This window comes from Scardinius erythrophthalmus (assembly GCF_964197995.2).
Source record: "Scardinius erythrophthalmus genome assembly, chromosome: 5".
Classification (NCBI taxonomy): Eukaryota; Metazoa; Chordata; class Actinopteri; order Cypriniformes; family Leuciscidae; genus Scardinius; species Scardinius erythrophthalmus.
In genome coordinates this window covers 34,434,679-34,457,590 of record NC_138225.1, presented here as the reverse complement: position 1 = coordinate 34,457,590, position 22,912 = coordinate 34,434,679, and the positions used below count along the sequence as shown (strand labels likewise).

At 37.6% G+C, this 22,912-nt stretch overlaps 3 protein-coding genes across 5 annotated transcripts in view; 2 read left to right on the top strand and 1 right to left on the bottom strand.

The window, feature by feature from the left end:
- The window catches only part of skic3 (SKI3 subunit of superkiller complex), a 39,339-nt gene extending 34,460 nt beyond the window's left edge, over positions 1-4,879 (top strand). The window contains exons 37-41 of the mRNA XM_081366765.1: positions 725-889; positions 1,859-2,011; positions 3,007-3,137; positions 3,368-3,497; positions 3,797-4,879. Coding sequence (XP_081222891.1) covers positions 725-889; positions 1,859-2,011; positions 3,007-3,137; positions 3,368-3,497; positions 3,797-3,874 — 657 coding nt within the window. The 3' untranslated portion in view covers positions 3,875-4,879. The remainder of the gene's footprint in view (positions 1-724; positions 890-1,858; positions 2,012-3,006; positions 3,138-3,367; positions 3,498-3,796) is intronic.
- A 186-nt stretch (positions 4,880-5,065) lies between these two features.
- On the bottom strand, positions 5,066-15,777 carry fam81b (family with sequence similarity 81 member B; the record flags this gene model as incomplete). Its single annotated transcript, XM_081366764.1, has 7 exons — positions 5,066-5,199; positions 6,399-6,594; positions 6,699-6,831; positions 10,914-11,020; positions 12,146-12,275; positions 14,329-14,447; positions 15,580-15,777. 7 exons carry the CDS (start codon positions 15,775-15,777, stop codon positions 5,066-5,068), a joined length of 1,017 nt encoding a protein of 338 aa, XP_081222890.1.
- A 2,514-nt stretch (positions 15,778-18,291) lies between these two features.
- LOC308690498 (multiple C2 and transmembrane domain-containing protein 1-like) overlaps positions 18,292-22,912 on the top strand; it is a 207,048-nt gene continuing 202,427 nt past the window's right edge. For all 3 annotated transcript variants that reach the window (XM_081364983.1, XM_081364984.1, XM_081364982.1), the window contains exon 1: positions 18,292-18,919. In XM_081364983.1, coding sequence (XP_081221109.1) covers positions 18,410-18,919 — 510 coding nt within the window. In that variant the 5' untranslated portion in view covers positions 18,292-18,409. The remainder of the gene's footprint in view (positions 18,920-22,912) is intronic.

Genomic DNA, 22,912 nt, shown 5'->3' with positions numbered 1-22,912 from the left:
TTTGGACTAAATCGCTTAATTCATATAGCTTGGTTTTACCAGACTCTCGCACATTTCATTTGTACAGAGAGTCTGGCCTCTCTCCATTGACAAGCGTTAACTTCCTTGTAGGCGGGTACTCTGTTGAAGTTTAAAACTATTGGATCTGCCCAGAGTCACTCTGGATCTGCCATAACCAATCGCTAACCTTTGGTCGTGACGTAACCCTACAACTCAAACTAGCGCACGACCTCAACGTCATCGTTCTCAGCCACTCCCTCTGTTTGCTGATTGGACCGCCAAAAAAATGATCGGAGAAAACCAAAGAATACACCACAATCCCAGACGTAGTACTGAAGAGAAATAAAATTGAGCGGAAGTACGCAGGAGGGCGGAGCCAGGCTACAATTCATATGGATTAGTTTTATGATCTCTTTATGAACTTTTTGAAGCGTCAAAGTGGTAGTTGCTTGGCTGTCAATGGAGGGGACAGAAAGCTCTCAGATTACATCAAAAAGATCTTCATTTGTGTTCCAAAGATTAACGAAAGTCTTACGGGTTTGGAACGACATGAGGGTGAATAATTAATGACAGATTTTTCTTTTTTGGGTGAACTATCCCTTTAAAGCTGGTGGCGAGCAAAGAAGCTAATGCTGTCGTACCAGTTAGGAAGGTAAAGAACAAGTAAAACTTATGTAATTGCTTTGTGCACCTTTAACCGGTTTAATACGTCTTCCCATCTCAGGTTCTGAGTGTATCTCCAGAGCATCCTGTGGTGTTCCTGATGTTGAGGCAGGTTCAGTGTGAGCGCCTCCTGCTGTCTGAGGCCGGTAACTGTGTTCCTCAAGCGGTGCTGGATCAGCTCAGTGCTGCTGTCATGGCCAACCTCACTTCTGTGTCCGCCTGGCACGTACGTACACTCACCATCTCACTAAAGAGAGCTTGGAGTCAGGTTGATTTTCAGTCAAAATGAATCTTGCTGTATGTACTGTAGACATACGACTTTCCTTGTAGATATTGGCATTTTGTTACAGGTCAGAACTGAATGTCCACACACTTTAACCATCATCCTTCCCTCGGGTAATTTTGACACGAACCTTTTTTTTTTATGTAGAAAATGTAGTGTCCATCAGAGGGGTCCAATACCCTAGGACTTTTGTCCTTTGAATGGATTTCAGGAGTTTTTTGGTTGAAATTTTAAAAAGTAACAAATCCTTCCCTTGCGGGTCAATTTGACCCCTTTAGGAATGAATGGAGTACACATAGAAAACCTAAAAATGCTCAAAATTCAAACTAAACACTAATACTACAGTATATGTGTGTCTGAATGCATACTGAAGAAAAACTGACTTCAGGACCCAGCGGAACATCTTTTTTTCTCCATATATAATGCCATCTAGTGGCAACAGTCATGAAATGTCATGTTATATTATTTTTTCCCCACAAGAGGTCGGCAAAGACACCCAATGTAAGATATTTTGAGCTGAATTAAAAGGGTTATGCATGAAATTTTGAATATTTTGAATTTAAGTTGTAAGAATGTGAGCAATGTGCTTAAATGACTATTTATTTATTATTAAAAAATCTCCAAAATCACTGCATCAAAAAAATAGAAAAAATATTATCAAAATGAAATAAAATAAGCTTTCTGGACAAGAAAAAAAATAGTATAATATAAGTATAATTTTAAGGTTTCGGGTCATTTTGACCCGCGAGGGAAAGATATGTTCCAAAGTGCGAGGGAAGGATGAAGGTTAAATCATGCAGAAGATTTCAGTGAAACTGACAAATGTTTGTGTACTGTGCATAGGAAGGAGGTTTAACAAGGTTTACACATGTGGCACTAGAGCATTGTTGATTTGATGTCACTGTCTCTCAGTGGTTGGCAGAAGTGTACCGCTCTCAGGGTCTGCTGGCTCAGGCCTCTGTGGCTTATAGACAGAGTCTTCAGCTGGCGTCTCAGCTGGGTGATCACGGCGGGAAGACGAGCAGCCTGCTCCGACTAGCCCTGCTGGCGCTCACGCCATGTTTGGTGGGTACCAGATTCATCTTGTACAGGGATGTTGGAGGAAATGCAGTTTTCTCAGACACTTGTTACAATATACAGTGCAGACCAACTAACTGAGACCTTTTCCCCTTTTAACTTGGAAGAAAACAGACAGATTTAGAATATACAAAAAAATAAGTAATATAATTTGTATTTTTTTCTTACGTAATGACATTTTTTTTATGTCTTATATATGTATATAATTTCTAATATGCTGATTTTCTGCTCAAGAATAATTTCTTATTATCAGTGTTGAAAACAATTGTGCTGCTTAATATTTTTGTGGAAACCGTGATACTTTTTTCAGCTTTCTTTGATTTGATGAACATCATTTATTTCAAATAGAAAGCTTTAATACAGTTTAACACTTTTGATTAATTTACTCCTGCTAAGTAAAAGTATGTCAATTTAAAAAAATGTATATAGAATGATTTTTTGTATTTTTAATAAATTTGGATACATTGTACAATATATTCCAGCTGTTTTTCTTGTAACATTTTAAAATAGCTGCAAGTGTCTGTGTGACTGACCGCTAATGAAAAAGGACATTATTATTTTGGGCTAAGCCTCTTGCAGCGCCTTCAGCCGTCTTTTCTTGCACATTTTTCCGCTTTCCTTCTGCTTCCTCTCTCTCTCTCTCTCTCTCTCTCTCTCTCTCATTGGCTTTTTTGTCTATCCCCCTCCCCTCCATCTCTAACTGTCAGCTTATTGCCTTCATTTTAGCTGACTGCAGCTTTGCCTGTTAAATTGAATTAGACACTTTGTGGCCAGTTTTTCATTACTTTTAATTAAAGTGTGTCAGCCTTCAGCGTATCCCAACTCCGGTCATATATTAGTCTGAACTTTGCCAGCTAAAATGCATCTAAAATCCTTGTTTTTAATTACCAGTACTTTTCCAGTCTGTTTATTGACCAAACCATTTTACAGTGCAAGTAAATACTACAGTACGTAAAGATATCTAATTGTACTTCTGACTACAGGCTGGTATCTGTGTCTCTGAGTGGAAGGATCTGGTGTTGGAAGCCAGTGCTGAAGTCTTAAAAATGGGCAGCTCGCCAGTAGCTTTGCTCTTCCAAGCCTTACTGCAGTTCTCCATAAAAATGGGCTCCAGGTACATAGAGTTTTTGTGTTGACATCACATTTATTGTCACCCTATATTCAATCAACATGTCAGATCAGTCTGACCTGTTCTGTGCCACACCTTTGTATTTCATTGTTTGCCTCATCTTGGCATTGCATTCTTATGTAGTCTATTTTAATATGAAACATATCTCCTTTATTTATGATATTAGAGTTTAAATTGGATCAGGTTTAAATCGATGATGGTTGGTTCTTCCGCAGGGAAACCCGTCGCCTGTTGGAGAGGATTGTTTATGGTTCCGCCTCAGGCAGCTCTGAAACTATTGCGTCGGTGGCATGTTGGTACCTCCTGCGTCACCTGCACGCCAAAGATGACCTGGAGCTGATTGATGTGAGCAGTTACATCCACTCGCTCTACTTGAAAACAAATGAGTTACTCTGGCTGTGTTTCCTTAATCAGAGTCGATTGTAATCTAATCAAGCTTGCCAAAGATTCAGTTTTGAATATCTACTGAACCTAATTTAGTTTTTCATTATCCATTTATTCAATTATAATTTGTAATTGCTACAACGGTTATTGTAATTTTTTAAACGGTATCCTTCGGCCGTCTAATGCAATTAATGAGATGAATGAAAGAGCTTTGTGTTTAAGAATGGCATTGAATCTTTCTTTGTGTTTCGGTCTTGTAGACCCTGTTGTTGAAGGCTACAGCAGCAGGAGACAGCAGACTGGTGGATTTCCACAGACGCCTTTACCCATCCAGCTGAGACAGTAAACCATCCTCAGATTCCTCAGGAGACTTACACTTCGCCATCAAACCGTCAATAGTAGAGCCAGTTGTTCTCCTTTATCTCCTACACACCCAGCAGTTTACTCACTGATCAATGTGTTTACAAATCTCAGTCTTTACATCACCAAGGACATTTTATTATGTATACATATCACTGCTACGTTTAATTATGTGAATGAATCTAAAAAGATTATATGATCTAATATGAATGGCTTTTTAATTAGCTGTTTATGGTGTAACTGAATTAGCCTATGCTCATTGGATCACATTCAATTGGGCGTTGACACTTGAAAAAATTGCATTAATGATTGATTATTATTTTTCTGTGCCTTCCTTCCAGCGACTGACTTTCTACATAATTATCATTGCCACAAGCCTTGGCTGACTAAAATATTATTGCCATTATGTAACTTAAAAGCACTTCTATCATGGTTCATCCCTGCAGGAGCTTGAAAACGGCCATTGCTTATTGTAGCCACTATTAGACACATTTGAAAATGTGTTTATGGTCAGAGAAGTAAAAATTACAAATGAATTGCTTTTTATCTGTCTACAGTTATCTTTGCCCTACAGAAGCACTTGCATAATCTGTTTTTCCCCACTGTCATTTCCATATATGCAGAACTGACCTACAAAAAGCCATTGTGTCTCTAAAATATGAAAGCATAAACTTGAAAATGCTTAATTGTGTTGGGTATATTAATGCTTTGCAAGTATGTATTGGTGGCTTGGAAAATTTAAATGAAAACAAAGAGATCTTGTTTGTTTATTCCAGCATCCGTTACAATCAATACTGGTCTGCGGACGTGCAGACAAACACAGAACAGGTCATCTTCTAAATCCTCCAGTATTGAGCCACATGAGTATTGCGCATCTTATCTCTGATTTGCCATAATTGTACCTTGTTCGAATTCCATCAACCACAATTGTTTATTCAGAATCTGAATTTAAAGTCTGGTCTAAAGAGATTTACAGGAAATTGCCTAATGGAGACCGGCTAAATCCTTTTTTTTTATTTTTTTTTTATCTAGGAAACAAATGTTCAGCTCATTTGATTGTATTGCCCATCTGTCCACATTCTGCTGAATCATACTTTGTGATCTCACTCACAGGTTATATACTCAAGCAAGACCAGCATATATGTGTTTTTTTTTAAATAATAATCTAGTCAGAGCTCCTTCAGTTCCACCATGTTTCTCTGGATCTGTTTTATGTCTCTTTGCAGCTCTCCTTTGTCCAGCTTGGCTTTGGTGTCACCGATGTATCTCAGAGATGCAATGGCATCATGAACCGCCTGAAACCCTGGCAAGTTAAATAGAGGAGATTACCTTTACTTGTGGGAGCATTGACTCTGTGGCAGAAGTGTGTGTTAGATGTGTCATCTATAATGCATCACCTGCCCTTAGTCCATCATTGGAATCTCAAAGAGAATTTGAGAGCGCAAGTCATGTACTGTACCTTTTAAGGCTTTTCTTTGCTGGGTTTGTTTATTGAGGTTACTTTGGTCTTTTGTACATAATGCCTGGAAATACTCTACATGGTCTGTCAATCAGTCACATTTTGAAATTGGGTAGTTGGAAGGAAATCTAGATAAACTAAATATCAAATATGCTAGGGTGAAAGATACCCTGCAGGCTTAGTTTAGCAGACTTGCCTGTACATTAATCAAAAAGACTGATTCAGTCTGAATTTGAGTCATGCTTTCTATTTGCACTTTGATTTCTCAAGAAAACAGCCAAAGGGGAGATAAATCGGGCCACTTAGTTTGGCTGGTATTGCATGTCAGGCAGCTAGAACACAATTTTTCCAATCTGTTGTTGAGAAATGACAGCTATTGTTCTAGTTTACTGGTCATATTTTGGCTTTCAGTGATTTGTTGAACTAGAGGTCTGGATAGAGAGGCACCAAACATGATGGAGTAAAAATGCCTATATTGTACTTTAGCTTTCTATATACCGGTACACTAGTTGGTAGTTTGGGGTCAGTACAATTTTTTAAGGAGCCAATCAGCATATTAGAATGATTCCTGAAGGATCATGTGACACTGAAGACTGGAGTAATGATGCTGAAAATTCAGCTTTGCTATCACAGGATTAAATTATATTTTAAAATGAATTAAAATAGTAAACAGTTATTTAAAATTGTAATAATATTTCACAATATTACTGTTTTTATTGTATTTTTGTTTAAAAGTATAATTTACTTTTTTTAAGTTTTCTATATGAATTAGCCAGTTCCAGAATATAATATAATAATAATTAGAATCTGAAGTGTGCGTCAGACTATCGTTGTTTTGGAATACAGTTTTTTCCCTAGCAAAGAGATATTGAATTTCTGAATTTTTTTGAATTTTTTTTTTTGTCTGTTTCATAATAGACTTCTTTCTAAAACATTACCAAATCTTCCTGACTCCAAACTTTTGAACAGCAGTTGTAGGATACAGATTGATGTCAAAATGTAGAAAGGGTTTCTTTTATTCCATCCTCGTATGTGAGACTCACCTGACTGGTACTCCCTCCTCATCTGCTCTAGCTCTTCTCTGAAGCTCTTCTCCAAAGTGTTGATCATTCTGTCGAGTTTGCTCTCTGAATGCGTGGTCCTGTGAGCTGAACGCACCTTCTCCAGTTGTGCCTCCAACCTTTCCATATGCCCAGAAAGAAGAATCATTTTCTCCTTTAGCCTGCGTTCCACTTCCACCTAAGAACATATTTTGCACAGATATCATATATACTGTACAGTATATATAGTGTATATATAATAAGGCCATTCATTTTGAGTTTGAGACCCATTCACATGTTTACCACTCTGTCCTGCAGCAGTGTGTGCTGCTGGCTGCTCTGTGTGTGTGATTGAACTGTGGTTTTCATCTGTTCCTCTGTCCACTTCCTCAGTCTCACCGTCTGCTCCTCCATCACCTTCAGACCACTAGAGGTTCTGCATAAACATACGCACATACATGCTACATTACAATTTTCTCCCATTGTAGGAAAGGTATTCTGATTATGTAGTAAAGAGGTTGTTCAAAAAACAAAAATATTGTTCAAAAAACAATATTTTTCACATATTTTACATAGTTACAGCACCTTTCTTCCCAGTCTGTAAGTAATGCTCTGATTGCTTCCTGTCTGTGTGAAGCTCCTCCTTCCGAAAAGAAAAATGTGCTCTGATTGATCGGATGGATCATTGTGTTGTGATTGATTAACCGCTTTGAGCATGTTTCGGAAATGTCACACCCCTTACCAAAACCACGAGTTTCAATCGGTTTCAACACAACGCTACTCAACCAGGCATTGCCCCCTTTTTTTCTTTGCGTATGCCTTGGGCGGGGATTATTTAAATGAGGAATATTGTGACGTTTGTTCCCGGAAGAAAACTCTAGACTACAATCAAGCGCTTTACCCACATTGGGGTTTGGAAAATGGATGGATGAATGATTCAACTGCAGACGCTGATCTTCTAGCGAGACGCGGGAATTCATTTAGCGCTACCCTCACAGTGCATTATGGGTATTCTCTAACAGTTGAATGTACATTGGGGTGCTTCTCAAAACTCAAATTGATGCTTCCTCATTTCCTCGCTCCTCCTACCATCAGCCCGTGACCCGGAAACTGACGACATTTCAGCCATCTTGAAGAACATCTCAATTCTCTAATTGCACAGCGAGGAACAAGGAGTAAGGAAGCTTCCAGAGGAGTTATGAGCGAGGAGGTCACCGTGATTTTGCCAAGTAAGACATGTTTCTGGATCAACATATTTTGTTGATCCTGGAATAACATTCCTGTCCCAAAATTTAGTCCTTACCCTATCCCTACCCCTAAACCTAACCCTACCCATAACTTTTCCCTAAAATCAGAGGGAGATGATAGGTGAATAACACTGATGTTGAAGCACCTCACCCTGGTTCTAAGCCTAAACTTGACATAAACTGTAAACTTGTCCCTCAAATCTGATTGGTTGATTGGAGAGTTGTTCCAGGATCAACAAAAATGTTGATCCAGGAACATGTGGTGAAATCACGTTCACCGAGTGAGGATGCACCCCCCCACCCCCCTTAAGGGCAGATCCTTTGAGAGCTGCTGATGACGGTCTGATGACGGCCTGATGACGCTCTATTCCAATAAGCTTTCCTTCGATTTCTCCATCCTCATTTCATTTCCTCGCAGCCTTCCCTCGCATCCTGGGGGCGAAGCCGAGACGCGAGGAAAGGAAGTGAGGATGCACAAATAAGAAATGTGAAGCACCCTGGTTGTACACTTTTTATTCCGGTGCATTATGAGATTGAATGAGTGCACTCCATAATGTCCACTATGGTTTTGGACAGCACTAAAATGGCTGTCCTCTCAAATAGTGCCCTATTTAAGGGTATAGATGGCGCTTTCAGACACTGCCAAGGCGTTTTGGAGAATTCAGAAACAGTGCTTACTGATACAGAATAACTCATTTTGGAGTGGACTCGAGATTCAAGCTTTACATCTTTGCTTTGAATCATTGATTACAATTCGTCTAATCCAAAACAATAGTTTGTGTTTACTTACCTAATTCTGGGCCTTTAAATGGCCTATACATATTAAATAGACTACAGATATGTTGTGGTGGATGTTTTTTTTGTTGTTCTTAAATAGCATATCTTTCAAAAAGGTATTTGTGTCATTGTGTCTAATAGACATCACATTTGGGCTCGCGCTATTGTTCCCGGCTTCTTTCTCAATGTGTTTATTTTTCTTTGTCCCATATGCTTCTCTTCATGAGTCACTGTAAGCTATCTTGACTCACCACTATTACATAACAGCCCAAGCATAGGCAGCCAATTCCTCTGATTCTGTCACACCATGGGCATCATGGGCAAGGCTCCATTTCAGCTGCCATCTGCTCCACACTGCAGACAAGAGCTAATATTGTCAAAGAAATGGAGAGCATCACCTTGCACATGCCATGATGCTCATGTGGCAGTACATAGACTGGTGTTGACATTTGGAGGCGTATCTGGTGAGTCACTGGCACATTACTAGTTCCCTTTTTACATCAGGCTCAACAGAACATATCCACCTGACAGCAGATTCGATAAAGTGGGCCGGTGGTAAAGCATTGCAATAACTGATGTCAGGGCTGTCAATACCTTCACGAGTGCCCTTCACATACAACATTTTATTAAAAGAAACTAGGGGCCTAAAATAGAATGGATTTCTGCAACAGGTCTGATTACTTGTTTATTTAATCAATTAAATCTCCAGCACTCCAGCAGCCCAAACCACACTGAAAACATATCTGCCAAGCAAAAAACTAATAAATTAAATTCATGCTTCAGCATATTCCAACTTGGCATACCAAATTCGGTTAAGAGACATGCAAGAATCAAGGGTGTTTGGCCTTTTTCTCTTCTCTTTTTTTTACTTTTTATTTGATTGAATCTTTTTTCTTTTATCACTGCATACAAAAAACCCTAACAACATTCCCACTGAAGTATACCTTTACAGTTTGTGAAGATATACTTCAAAAACGATATTTAATTTCAATCAAAAACATCTTTGTATGTATACAATGAATAAAAATAAATGAACAATTGGTTCCTTGTCATTTTACAAAAGTGACAAGGTTAATCAATGTGTAATTCAGAATGCTCTGGCACATATATTGTATATATTCTATGTAGGCCTATTATTTTAGTTTGAAACTTGCTTTGACATAGAATTTATCTACTGTCATCCAGACGTTCCGCCAATTTAAATCTCTGAACACACACACAAAAACAGTGTTATCTTGTTTTTGATGTAAATATTTCGAATTTTGTATTACGCTGTGCATTCATTGTCAACAGCGTATGGCATTACTGACAATGGTTGAGTGAATGATTCAATGACTCATGTTAAGACAAAAAGCATTATATATATATATATATATATATATATATATATATATATATATATATCCTTTAAATATGTCTTTTGAAAATCATATTTCATATGTTACAAGAACAGCCTTTTTCCACCTTAGAAACATTGCTAAGCTACGTAATATGCTATCTGTTTCTGATGCAGAAAAGTTAGTTCATGCATTCATGACCTCGAGACTAGATTACTGTAATGCGTTATTAGCCGGTTGTCCTGCATCCTCAATAAACAAGCTACAGTTAGTCCAAAATGCCGCCGCTAGAGTTCTAACTAGATCAAGAAAATATGATCATATAACACCGATTTTATCATCACTACATTGGTTACCTATAAAGTCCCGTATTAATTACAAGGTATTGCTACTGACTTATAAAGCCCTAAACGGCTTAGCTCCAGTCTATTTAACGGATCTTCTATCGCCCTATAATCCATCGCGCTCTTTAAGGTCACTAAATTCGAGGCTTTTGGTCATGGATATCCAGATCCACCAAAGGAGGGAGAGCATTTTCACATTTAGCACCAAAACTCTGGAATAGTCTTCCGGATACTGTTCGTTGCTCAGACTCGCTCTCCCAGTTTAAAACTAGATTAAAGACACATCTCTTCAGCCAGGCATTCATATAATACTTTTAATCTTACAGTTAAATCCGACCTCTAGTTCATAAACGCCAGAGGAGAACTGGCCCCCCACTGAGCCCGGGTTCTCCCAAGTTTTTTTTTTCTCCATTAGGTCACCTGATGGAGTTTTTCGGTTCCTTGCCACTGTTGCCTTTGGCTTGCTCAGTTGGGGATATTTGGGGATATTTAATTTAATTAATCAATCAACGATACTATTGATCAGCATTACCAAACGTAGACGTTCCACTAGAAACAAACATTGATGTATTGTTCTAATTTATTACTGTGAAGCTGCTTTGATACAACCTGTGTTGTGAAAAGCGCTATATAAATAAACTTGACTTGACTTGACTTGACTTGAAATATAGTATTAGTTATTTAATAATTAGGCAATATTGTTATATAGTATAATTTATATATACATATATCATTTTAATTTATATTTTAGCAGGAACTCTTAAAATAAACTCAATTGTCTGAGTATTGATATGTGACTTTAGTTATTCTTACTTTACATCCAGTTGTTGTATCTCCTTCTGTAAATCTCCAATGGTGTTTCTCTGAGAGATGAACTTCTCTGACATTGACATCTGTAGGTTTCCTACATCATGTGACAGCTAGCAAATGACAAGACATTATAAAGTGTACCTCTCATCACGCTCACTCCACATAGTTTACATTGTCCTTCTAATGTCCAAAACACTGTCCAAACTGAGCTGAATCAATAACCTTGTCCCCAAATGTAGCATTCCTAAACCAGTTATCAACAAAAAAAAAAAAATTTTTTTTTTTTTTTTTTTTTTTTTTTTTAACATGGCAGTCCGCGTCCCCTTATATTTTCAATTACCTTTATGGTTTCTGGTGACCACTACCTAGAGCTAATGCACTGCAATCACTGAGATTTACGGTTATCACACAGTCACCATGCAGGGACAGTTTATATGGATGACAACGCTGCATTTCCCCCAGCGTAAGAGAGGTGTGGGCCAAAGCTGATGCAATTTCATATAATGCACATACTGGCTTGGTCACAACATTTATATTTTGTAAGTTGAGGAAAAAAAATGTAGACATGCCAAATATAAGAACCAGCTAACAAAAATATGTTCTAAGAATGTTATGCTAATGTTATTTCTGAATGTTTTCAGAATGTCAAAACGTCCAGTTTTTAAAAAAGTTCTATTTTTTGGTTTTGTGAATGTTAAGGGAACATTCCATTTTTATCATTTTGCAAACATAATGGTAATGTTACTTCTCTGAACATTCTGAAACAAGTAGTAACATTTAAAAAACAGAAATCCCCCCTCAAAAATAATAAAATAACATTATTAAAGACCAGAAAACTCTGAATGAACATTATATCATTCTATCATCATCAAAACATTCATTCTATCTAACTGGAAGAAGTTCATAACATTGAGAGAACCTTGTTAGAAGGTTAGCCAAAGATCTGAGAATGTTTCCTATTCAGTGGGATGGTATTACCATATATATTTTTTTATATTTATCATGGTGATACAGTACTATGTAACACCATGGTATCATTGAAGGAGCATTAAAAATGCATGTGAAAATGACACAGGGAACACTGTTCAGTCCTGTAATAAAGATACTTTAGAAACTGTTTTGTTTTTGTTTTGCACAATATAGATGTTAAAATGAATGCCTTTGAGTGAATGGATTTTGGTAATTCAATCTAAGCTATCACATGCTCTTTAATGGCCTCATTATTAACGTCTCACCTTGAGCTCCATGTCTCTCAGCTTCATCTCCAGCACAGAGCGTAACTCACTCACTTCCTGTTGGAGTTTCAGAATGTCCCGCCCTCCAGTCACAACATCAGATGACAGTTTAGCAATGCTAGCATCACATCTAAGGCAAAAGGGAATTCAGACAACAATAAGTATTTAATCTGTTCCTGAGGGTTGGTTTTAATGATATCCTCACCGGCCACTCTACACCTGGTTAGTACCGGGTTGGACTCCATTTGGCCTTCAGAACTGCCATAATTCTTTGTTGCTTAGATTCAGGAAGGTACTGGAAACATTCCTCAGAGATTTTGGTTCACATTGACATGATTGCATCATGAATTTGTTGCCTTTCTGGCAGCTTGAACCATTCTGGCCTCTGACCTCTGTCATCAACAAGGCATTTTCGCCCAAAGAACTGTATCCAAAATCAGTTTCATAAGGTATCTTTGTGTGCAAACAATTTAGTCATTGCCTGATAGGGCAGCGAGGCAACAAGTCAGCTAAGCTAAGCCCATGCCTACATGCCTAAATTGCCATGTGATTGGCTGATTAGATATTTGCGTTAACGAGCAAATGAGCAGGCCTAATAAATTAGTACCTAATAAAAAGGTCGGTGAGTGTATATCAGAAGAACATTCTATTAATTTTGCCAGCATTTTCATCTGGAACTTTAAAAAAATATGAAAATTACTATTGGCTGCCATGCTATTTTTGAAGTAGAATTGCTCTTAATTAAAAGTGGGAACCAGTGGGACCAGCACTGACCATTTTTATGGTTTAGTTGATTTTCAAGATAAAGACAAATGCTTAAATATTTTTTCATGGATTTTCAAATTACAGTCTGTGGTTGTCTCCTCATTAAACATGACCTCTAATCTAAAAAAAAAATGTTTGTATATTGTGGTAACACAGCTGACATTAAAACGTCTTCTGCAATTTTTCTTTTTCTACTTGTTCACTTTTTTCAACTGGAAAAATCTCTACTCTATCTCTACTCTATCTTTGATCTATCTTATGACACAATAACATCCATAGTTTCATGCTCTTAAGAGAGTTCATTCTCAAAAATAAAATATTTATACATTCTAATTATAGGTACTAAAACATGATTTAGAACATAGGGCCTATAGGCATATATATATATATATATATATATATATATACATATATATATATATATATATGTAAAAGAAAAAAAAAATATATATACTTTTTTTTGACTGAATTTTGAGGTTTTCTTATGACTTAGGAGTTATGAAAAAAATATACATTTTTCCATTCAAATCTTTTCACATAAAATAATGTAGCAATTATGGAACTATATGTAGATTGCAGTTTTACCCTTGTTATACAAAATAATATAATATAAAATATAATATAATTAATATTATATAATACTTTTGGCCATCACCTAAAAGTGATGACAGCATCTGCCACTGCAACAATGACTCAGAAGATGACAAATGGGGAAATAATCTGATTGCCCACAAATCTTGTTTATGCACTGCAGGCAAGAGCAATTTAGATGTCTTTCATTCCACAGTGATGAACTAATGAATACATAATGTGTGAAAGGTTGTGTGATATGGCGTATGTTAAGAGAGAAATCATAGGTCGTGCAGTCAGCAAACATCTCATTTCATCTCATCAAGCTACTGTGTCTATGCCTGTAAGGCACCACTGACCCTCCACACTCTTTCTATTTCCACATTCATTTCATACAAACATTAGGCTTTTTCGAATACACAAATGCCAAGAAGACATTTGTCTAACTAAGCTGGATGTTTGGAAATATGCACGAGTGAACATCTCATTTTCAACCTTGTTGTTATAAAATGTCATTGGCAACACAATCACAATCATTCATGAATTGCACCGAAAGTGTAGTGAAATAGTAGTACTTTTAGTTAATGCTCATATTTATAATGAAATTAAGGGAAAATGAAAAAAAGAGACACATACCAACCCAGACAGCAACATAGTGTCGGCCCAGATCAGAGTGGAATCCAGACGGCCCAGATGTGGGCCGGATCTGGGCCGACAATATGTTGCTGTCTGGGGAAAAATGATGAAATTCATAATCATAAAAAAAAAAAAAAAAAAACATTTTCACTAGTGATCTAAAAATGTTGGAGCTCTATAAATATGAATAAAATCTTGGTGTAATTTGTGACCTTGCCACTCTGCCTCTGAGATCTCCAATACCCATCATGTTCTTGTGATCCAAGCTCTTCACTGCAAAAGTCGTCCCTGCGGCAAGCTTGTCTCTCTCAATAATCTGTGTTTCCAGCACCTGGGGAGACAGAAGATTGTTCTGTCCTTGCGGTCATACTACAGTTACAGTGTGATTGCTCATATCAGCAGTCACTCACCGCTATCACAGTTTGACAGACTTCAGTCATTTTCCATTATAACGCAGGAGTAATTATGAAGGATTTATTTTTTCAATAGTTTCTGAATTGGAAAATATACCTCGTGTATTCACTTTTTGTAATTTTAGAGGGAAAGCCAGAAGTGTTTTAGCCTACGTCATTAGGCCTAGCAGAGATTCCTAATGTCTTTCCGTTACTAATCAAGCCTGGTTACATCATCACTCTTCAGAAAAAAAGAGAAAAAAAAAAATCCCTCATTCTGGCTGTAGTGACTTTGATTTATTTGATTCATTCATTTTTTATGCACATATTCTGCATAATACATCCCATCAGGTAATGGCTCTGCTGGCATGTTCTCTGAAACTGTACCTCGCTCATTAACCACTGTTAAATTTTTGCTTTCACATTAAAAAATAAATGTAAAACTTTGAGATGCATTGATCAGATGTTACTGATCTAACAATCCATCAGTGTGATTATTCTGGACCTTTCTGAGAAGGATAGAAGAAAACATCAGGGGACTTAAAATAGACTGATGGACATTTATTTACTCATACACATGATTAATTCCCATTTTATGTATATATAATATAATATAATATGTGACTGGTCACAGGGGTCAATTTTTTGATTTGCTGAAGATTTGATCTTTCAGCTTTCCATTGCTGTATGGTTTGTAAGGATAGGACAATATTTGGCCGAGACACAACTATTTGAAAATCTGGAATCTGAGGGTGCAAAAAAATCAAAACATTAAGAAAATCGCCTTTAAAGTTGTCCATATATGTTCGCGATTGTGCTGCCCTTCACTCACGAAAATAAATGTTTGATATATTTATGGTAGGAAATTTACTAAATATCTTCATGGAACATGATCTTTACTTAATATCCTAATGATTTTTGGCATAAAAGAAAAATCGATAATTTTGACCCATACAATGTATTGTTGGCTATTGCCACAAATAAACCCGTGCGACTTATGACTGGTTTTGTGATCCAGGGTCATATATAATATAATATAATATAATGTCACTATAAAACTTATTTTCATACCTGGATGTCTGTGCTGAGCTGTTTGACAACATGAGTTATGATCTGAATGTGGTTCTCCAGTAGTGTTCTAGCAGACGACTCCATCAGGACTGAACCCTGAGCTGCGCGTATACCAGTCACCACATCGTCCCTGATCTTCACGGCTTCTTCTAGTAGAGTTCTTAAAGTGCGTTCCTGATTGGTCATGCGGCTCTCCATATGTCTGTCTAAAACACAATTAATTAACTAGAACTCTTTTGTCAGAGCCTCATCTTTTTTTAAATTGCCTTTGATGTAACTTAATATTGTAAAATATTGTAATTAGTGAATATCCATCCATCCATCCATCCATTCTCCAAACCGCTTTATCCTCTGCTGGGGATGCTGGAGCCTGGAGCGTCTCGGGACACCCTGTACAGACGGCAAGTCCATCACAGGTAATCAATAAATAGAATCTGAGAATGCTTTACTTTGTAAAAGAAACGACAGGACAGAGCCATATGGTCAAAATGAAGCTGAATCAAATGCCTTTGAAGCAATAGAAGCAATAGGGTGTTCTCAGAGGTGTTCTCCTCCTACATTGCATTGTAGTGAGCATAACTCAAGGGCTCTAGGAAACTACACCACCTATTGATTATGTGCCTCTGAGTACTGATTCATCTTGATGCATGAATGATGAATATCTTACCTTCATTCATTTAACAGAGATGAATCCCTTTGACTGAGCACTTACAGTTTTAATCGGCATTCATCATAGCCACAATGACCACAGGAAGAAAGAGTACTTTATTGCAGTTAAAATGTGTATATGTGTATGTATACACTCTCAGAAAAAAGGTACAAAAGCTGTCACTGTGGCGTTTACTTTTTCAAAAGGTACACTTTTGTACCTAAAGAGTGCATATTAGTCCCTCAAAGGTACATATTGGTACCAAAAGTGTACATATTAGTTCCAGAAGTGTACATATTAGTACCTAAATGGTACATTTTAGAACCTTTTTGAAGGGTACTGTCCCAGGGACAGCTTTTGTACCTTTTTTCTGAGAGTGTATGTGGGTGTGTAAGTTACGCATATAAAATAATATATATTGCAAAGTAAAGTTGAGCACTTACCTGCTGTGAAGTGTTTCCCTGTAGTCTGTGGAGTGTTTGTTGGTTTGTTTAGTCTGTTCTCTTAGCTACCAAATGGCATGTTCTGGACAGGGGTGTATCATTTTGTACATGGCAAGACAATGCAGACAATTTGCGAATGCAGTATTTTATTAACTTAGTACTTGTCTAAAATATAATGGTATACTGCGAAGGATACCAGCTTTAGGATGATGGGCTTAAAACGGTTTATCATACTATAATTTGACGAGAAGCATAATTAAATATTGAGATATTGGCCAGACATCTCACTCTACTCATTAATTCTCATGAGCTTTTCTGACCGGTAATGATTTCCCTTCTTTGATTTGAAACACATCTATAGAATAGTAAATGTACTCAGCACCCTTCAAAGCTAAGTGGTGATGGTGTCTTTAGGGGATTTTTTTAAGTAATGTCTTAATGTATAGTGTTAGCTGTGTGTAAAAATAAATAAATAATACTGACACACACACACACACACACACACACACACACACACACACACACACACACACTCAAACAGGCGCACATATCTTTGTGGGGACTCTCCATAGACATAATGGTTTTTATACAGTACAAACTGTATATTCTGTCCCCTTACACTAACCCGACCCCTAAACCTACCCATCACAGGAAACTTTCTGCATTTTTACATTTTCAAAAAAAATATAATTTAGTATGTTTATTAACCCATTTCCCTCATGGGGACCGCTGGCTGGTCCCCACAATGGAGGTGATCTCAGGTTTTACTATCCTTGTGGGGCCATTTGGTTCCCACAATGTAATATAAACAAAACACACACACACACACACACACACACACACACACACACACACACACACACACACACACACACACACACACACACACACGCACACACACACACTAGGTGTATATCATAGCCGTCAGCAACTACAACCTTCATGTAATTACATATTCATATTCAAATTCTACAATCTTTAAAATGACACATGAGTGGGTTTCACTGTGGGTGGTATTATCTTGGCTTTGCCTTCACTTTTAAGTCAATAGCATGGCTGTTTACACTGCATAGCTATGTTAGTAATTTTAACAATAATCTAAAGATAGGCCTAACACAGTTAAAACCTGTTAACTGATTAACTCTGTCCTAACGTCATCATGCTCTCTTCTAGTATGCACCTGTATTATTATCAGCACGTTTTACTGTAACAGACACAATTTAAATAGCTCAAATGGCTTGTTAACATCATGTAATATAATGACATGATGTGCAGTAAAATACACACCAAATCCTTATAATTACGGACATTCACCAGAAGGAGGCGTATCTTTCCATTCTCCAATTATGTATTCGTGTACTGGCTTTTTCATAGGTTACTGTCAGATCATTAAGTCATTAAAGAGTGAATCAGATGCATTCCTCACTCACGTTTATTTCACAGGTAACCCTTGTTGGGCAACCCAGATTTGAACTTGTCCTATTGGGCTTTTTTTAATTGTATTATTTTATAGGTTTTAGTTTAGACTTCAATGTTAAGGTGCTGTAAAATACCCCCTGAATAATGTCACAAGTACCATATTAACCAGATAAAGTGAATGTGTTGTAAGTGCCCGAGTGTCATTTACGATCAAGAGCACGCGCTGCTGCGCGCTCGCCCGCGCGCTTCAGTGTCACTGGCGCTCCGCGCGCTGAAAGCCTGCTGCTGCTGCTGCTGCTGCTGCTGCTGGACGGGGACTATGGAGGAGAAACACACGGATGAGAGCGAGAAAGACCCGCAATCCGCGTCTTACCAGAGAAGGATGTGGAGGAATTTCCAAGAGAAGACCAAACCGTTTTTGAGCCCCAAACTGGGGTCCGAACGACGCAGCGGGGATAGTAAAAAAGAAAGCGGGTTATGGATGTTTAAAAGAAAGAAAAAACAGGTCCTGGACCGGGTCTTCTCGTCCTCGCAGCCCAATCTGTCTTCAACTCCACCGTCAATAGTAGGCGACAGTACCCTGAGCGAGCAGCCGAACTCCAGCGCCAGTAAAGGGCTCGGGATCTCACCGCTGGCCGTTGCTGATGGAGCATCAATCAGTAAACCGGAGATTTCCGTATCCGCGCACGGGAGCCCGAAGCTTCTGGTGGCTCATCTGGCGATGTCCCAGCAGAAGAGCTCGTCCTTGGGCTCGACGTGCTTCGAGAAGCTGGTGGTGGATTCGGCAGCATCCAGTGAGGATGAGCTTGCTAAAAACGCCAGTGACCTGGTAAGAGTGATTTTAAAATACTGACCAGAAAGTGACCCGTGCATCGTAAGAAATTATTTTATCTTTACATTTCTTCCTTTTTTGCCACTTTTATCACACATTTATCCGGACTGTCTCCTCATTAACTGACCCGAAAATTGAATAGGGTGAATTGCCCTAATGTGGGACATTTTTTGCACTTCAGACTTCTATGACATATTGCGATGTGTAACCAAAACATTAAATCCACACCCAATACCATTTAAAAAAAACCCAGGATGTGTCCTAATCAAATCAAAAGAGATATATTAGTATTAGTTAAGACATATTAGAGATCTTATTGCAAGTCGCCTGAGAGAATCTGCAGCTTCCTAATGTGGGACTGTTGTGTCCCCAATGTGGGACACTGAAATCTATGATAAAAGACCAAAAATCACATTGATACATGTAGAATAGTAAAATCTTAATTCTCTTGGTTATGGATGGATGAAACATGGATAACTGAACATCATCAGACGGATAATACAATATTATCTAGTTCAGTTTACTTAACAACAAACACAGCTTTCATGCCCTGGCCAAGAACAGTCTCAGCTGAGGTACCCCACCATCCTCCTCAACAATTTTCCCATGTGGGGCATTTAGATAGCAAAAAGCATTTTGACTGATCTGCCATTGTGTGGTGCTGCTGATTCCTCTCTTGTGTACTCTCTTGTTTGCACTAACTTTATTCAAAATATCTCAATGTTTTACATTATGTCACATTCAGTGGCCCCAAATAGTATTTGAACATTTAAGCCACACTTCAGTGTCTCTGTATAACACAACAAACCAATGGCATCTGCAAACAAACAATGCTAGAGTTTTACTCAAACCTCTTCACTTGTCTCAGCCATTTTTGCAGTTATTTTTTAACTGTTGTCAATGCTTTGTGGTGCGCCTGCATGAAGTCATTTCCTCTCAAGTTCACTCATGTGAACTTCAGAGTGGCCACAGGTGGAGTTCATCACGATAGGATTCCTACAATACGTTTCCATTACTTTGCCAGTTGTTCCTTATACATATTGGATAAGGGGTTTTAAAGATTGTTTGATAAAGATGTTGCTGCCTAAAATTTTTAAATAAACTTGGATGCTTAAGTCATTTCAAAATAAATTGCATTAATTAAACTGAAATTTGTTGAATCTTGTATAACTTATAAAAAAGTTGAAAAAAAAAGTTAAAGCAATGTAAAAACATATGTTGTTCTAACTCATTGATCATATAAGTTTCTACAGTGCACAATCACAATTTAATTTCTAGCTAATTAAATAAATTTAGAGCTGAGCATTATGTACATGTACATGACAAGAATTTTCATTTTCAAATAGGCTACTTAATGTCATCTTAATTTTGACAGCATATCTGTTAAAAAACTTTTTTTTTGTTAATTGCTTTGTTTTAAAAGTCTGTTTGTGCGGCCTTTCTTTAAAATAAATGTCACTTGGTTGATATTTTTCTAATGCAATGCCATTCACACATTTTTAGGTGTGACTCAGATGTCCCAAACGTTACAGTGGGGGCCCTGTATATCATACATGCTCTACAGAAATGATTTTACATCATGCGTTCACAAGAAGGTTTTTCATAGTCACAAAGTTTTTCATTGTCTTAGTAGCCCTTAAGTGGTGACATGTAGCAGCTCTTGTGGTTATCACACTTAAATATCCCAGACACCTAAAATGACACATATGCCTTAATGAAGATGTTAAATGCAACAAAAAGCAAACTTATCTGCTAATTCAGGTGCAACTAGTGACAACAAGCTAAAACTGTAAGATTTTGAGTAAAAATCTTTTTCTTTTTTTTTTTTAACAGAGAGAACTGTCCAAAGACACACTGAATATTTTAATCAGGAAGTATGGGCTCAATGGCCTAAACAGATAATTTTATTCAGTTTTATGTTATTTTCCCCCAACACATTGTAATTTAGTTTAATTCATCTATCAGACAATGAAAATGCAAGAGAAAGCAATACTCCATTTCAGAGCAATTCCCTTATCAACAGTACCATTTGGAGTTTTCACTTACAAAAGGACCTTGTTGCAAATAAGATTGTGTTTTGGAGGCTATATCAGTTCATTATTTTATGAACCTGCTGACAACATTATTGTCCCTTCATTTCATGAATCCCCATTGGTCATGTTGAAAATGAACAGACAGCAAGATCAGTTGCTGAATATTTAAAAGCTTAGATTTTTGTTGAGAATATCTCATGTAATGCTGCAGAAAGACTAACATTATTATTCAACCCCCATTGCTGTTTGCAATGAACAAATCAAACAAAATTACTTATTTTAATGACTTCTGCAGACTCAAAATTATTCAACCCCTTCATGGCAAGCATCTTTAGTACTTTAATAGAACACCCTTTTGCTGTTATGACCTGCTGCAAATGAAATGTGTAACCAGACATCAGCTTTTTCAACGTTTCTGAGAAATCTTAGCCCATTCCTAATGAGCAATGGCCTCCAGTTCAGTAATATTTTTCGGTTTGAGTGCTGCAACCGCCTTCTTCAAATCCCACCAGATATTTTCTATGGGGTTCAAGTCAGGTGACTGTGATGGCCACTGTAAAATCTTCCAGGACTTCTTCTGCAACCAAGCCTTGGTGGAATTTGAGAAATGCTTGGGATCATTGTCCTGTTGAAAGGTCCAATGACGCCCAAGCTTCAGCTTCCTCACTGACGGAATGACGTTTTCTCCTAGGATTTCCTGATACTTCAACTAATCCATCCTGCCTTCCACACGCTGCAGGTTTCCAGTGCCAGAGGATGCAAAGCAGCCCCAGAGCATCCTCGAGCCACCAGCATGCTTAACTCTAGGCAAAGGGTTCTTTTCAGAATATGCTTCATTCTTCTTCCTCCAGACATACCGCTGATCCATAGGGCTGAAAAGTTCCAGTTTTGTTTTATCGCTCCACAGAACAGAATCTCAAAAATGTCTGTGACTTATTTATATGATTTTGAGCAAATTGGAGCCGACATTTCTTGTGGTTTTGGGTCAGTAGTGGGTCAGTAGTGGTGTATGTCTTGGAGTTCTGGCATGTGCATAGTATGTGCCTTTCTGGGCAAGCTGAAACCTCAGTGCCTGTTGCCACCAAGTCTTGCTGCAGGTCTTTTGCAGTCACTCGAGGGTTTTCTGAATCTGGCTTCTCAGAAATCTGGTTGCAGCTGTTGATAGCTTCCTTTTTCTGTCCCATCCAGGTAGTGTAACCACTGTTCCTTTAACTTTTAACTTGCGAACTTTGCTTCCAACGATGTCTTTAGGAACATTTAGTGCCTTCGCTATCTTTTTGTATCCTCTTCCTTGTTTGTGAAGGATGATATTATCTCCTCTTAAATTTTTTGGACCATTCTTTGACTATCTATATCAGTGTTACAAACCAGTTCAGATATTTCACGTGTTTTAACTCAAGCACACCTGGTGCAACTAATGATGCCCTTGATTAGTTGCATCTGGTGTGCTTGAGACAACACCTGTTTTGCAGATCAGTTTCCACTTGAAACGTTTGTTGTGTTGAGCTATTTCAATTACTTTTGAATGATTTGTTCATTGTAAACACAGCTGAAAGTCTGTAAATGTTGCCAATAAACCGGATTTGCAATGGGATTTGAATTATTTTGATTAAGCATGAATACTTATGCTTACTGTAACTATTTCAGGGGCTAATAGAGAGACCCACCAATTATTAGTGAGATGAGTGAAATCCATTTGGATCAAGGTTGGTCAAGGAGATATGTACTGTATGTTACCATTGCTATACATATTTCAGTTATGAATTGGAACGTTTCTAAGATTTCATCAGTTACTAGGACACAAAGCCCCCATCAAAAAGTATCCCCATATTTTTATACTAGTATACAGTAGTATAAATACAGCCTAAATACAGCTATAAATGTATAGCTTAAATATCTATCTCATCCAGCGCTCTTTTTTGTTTTCTGTTTTATAAAGTATGCATTACTATTTCAA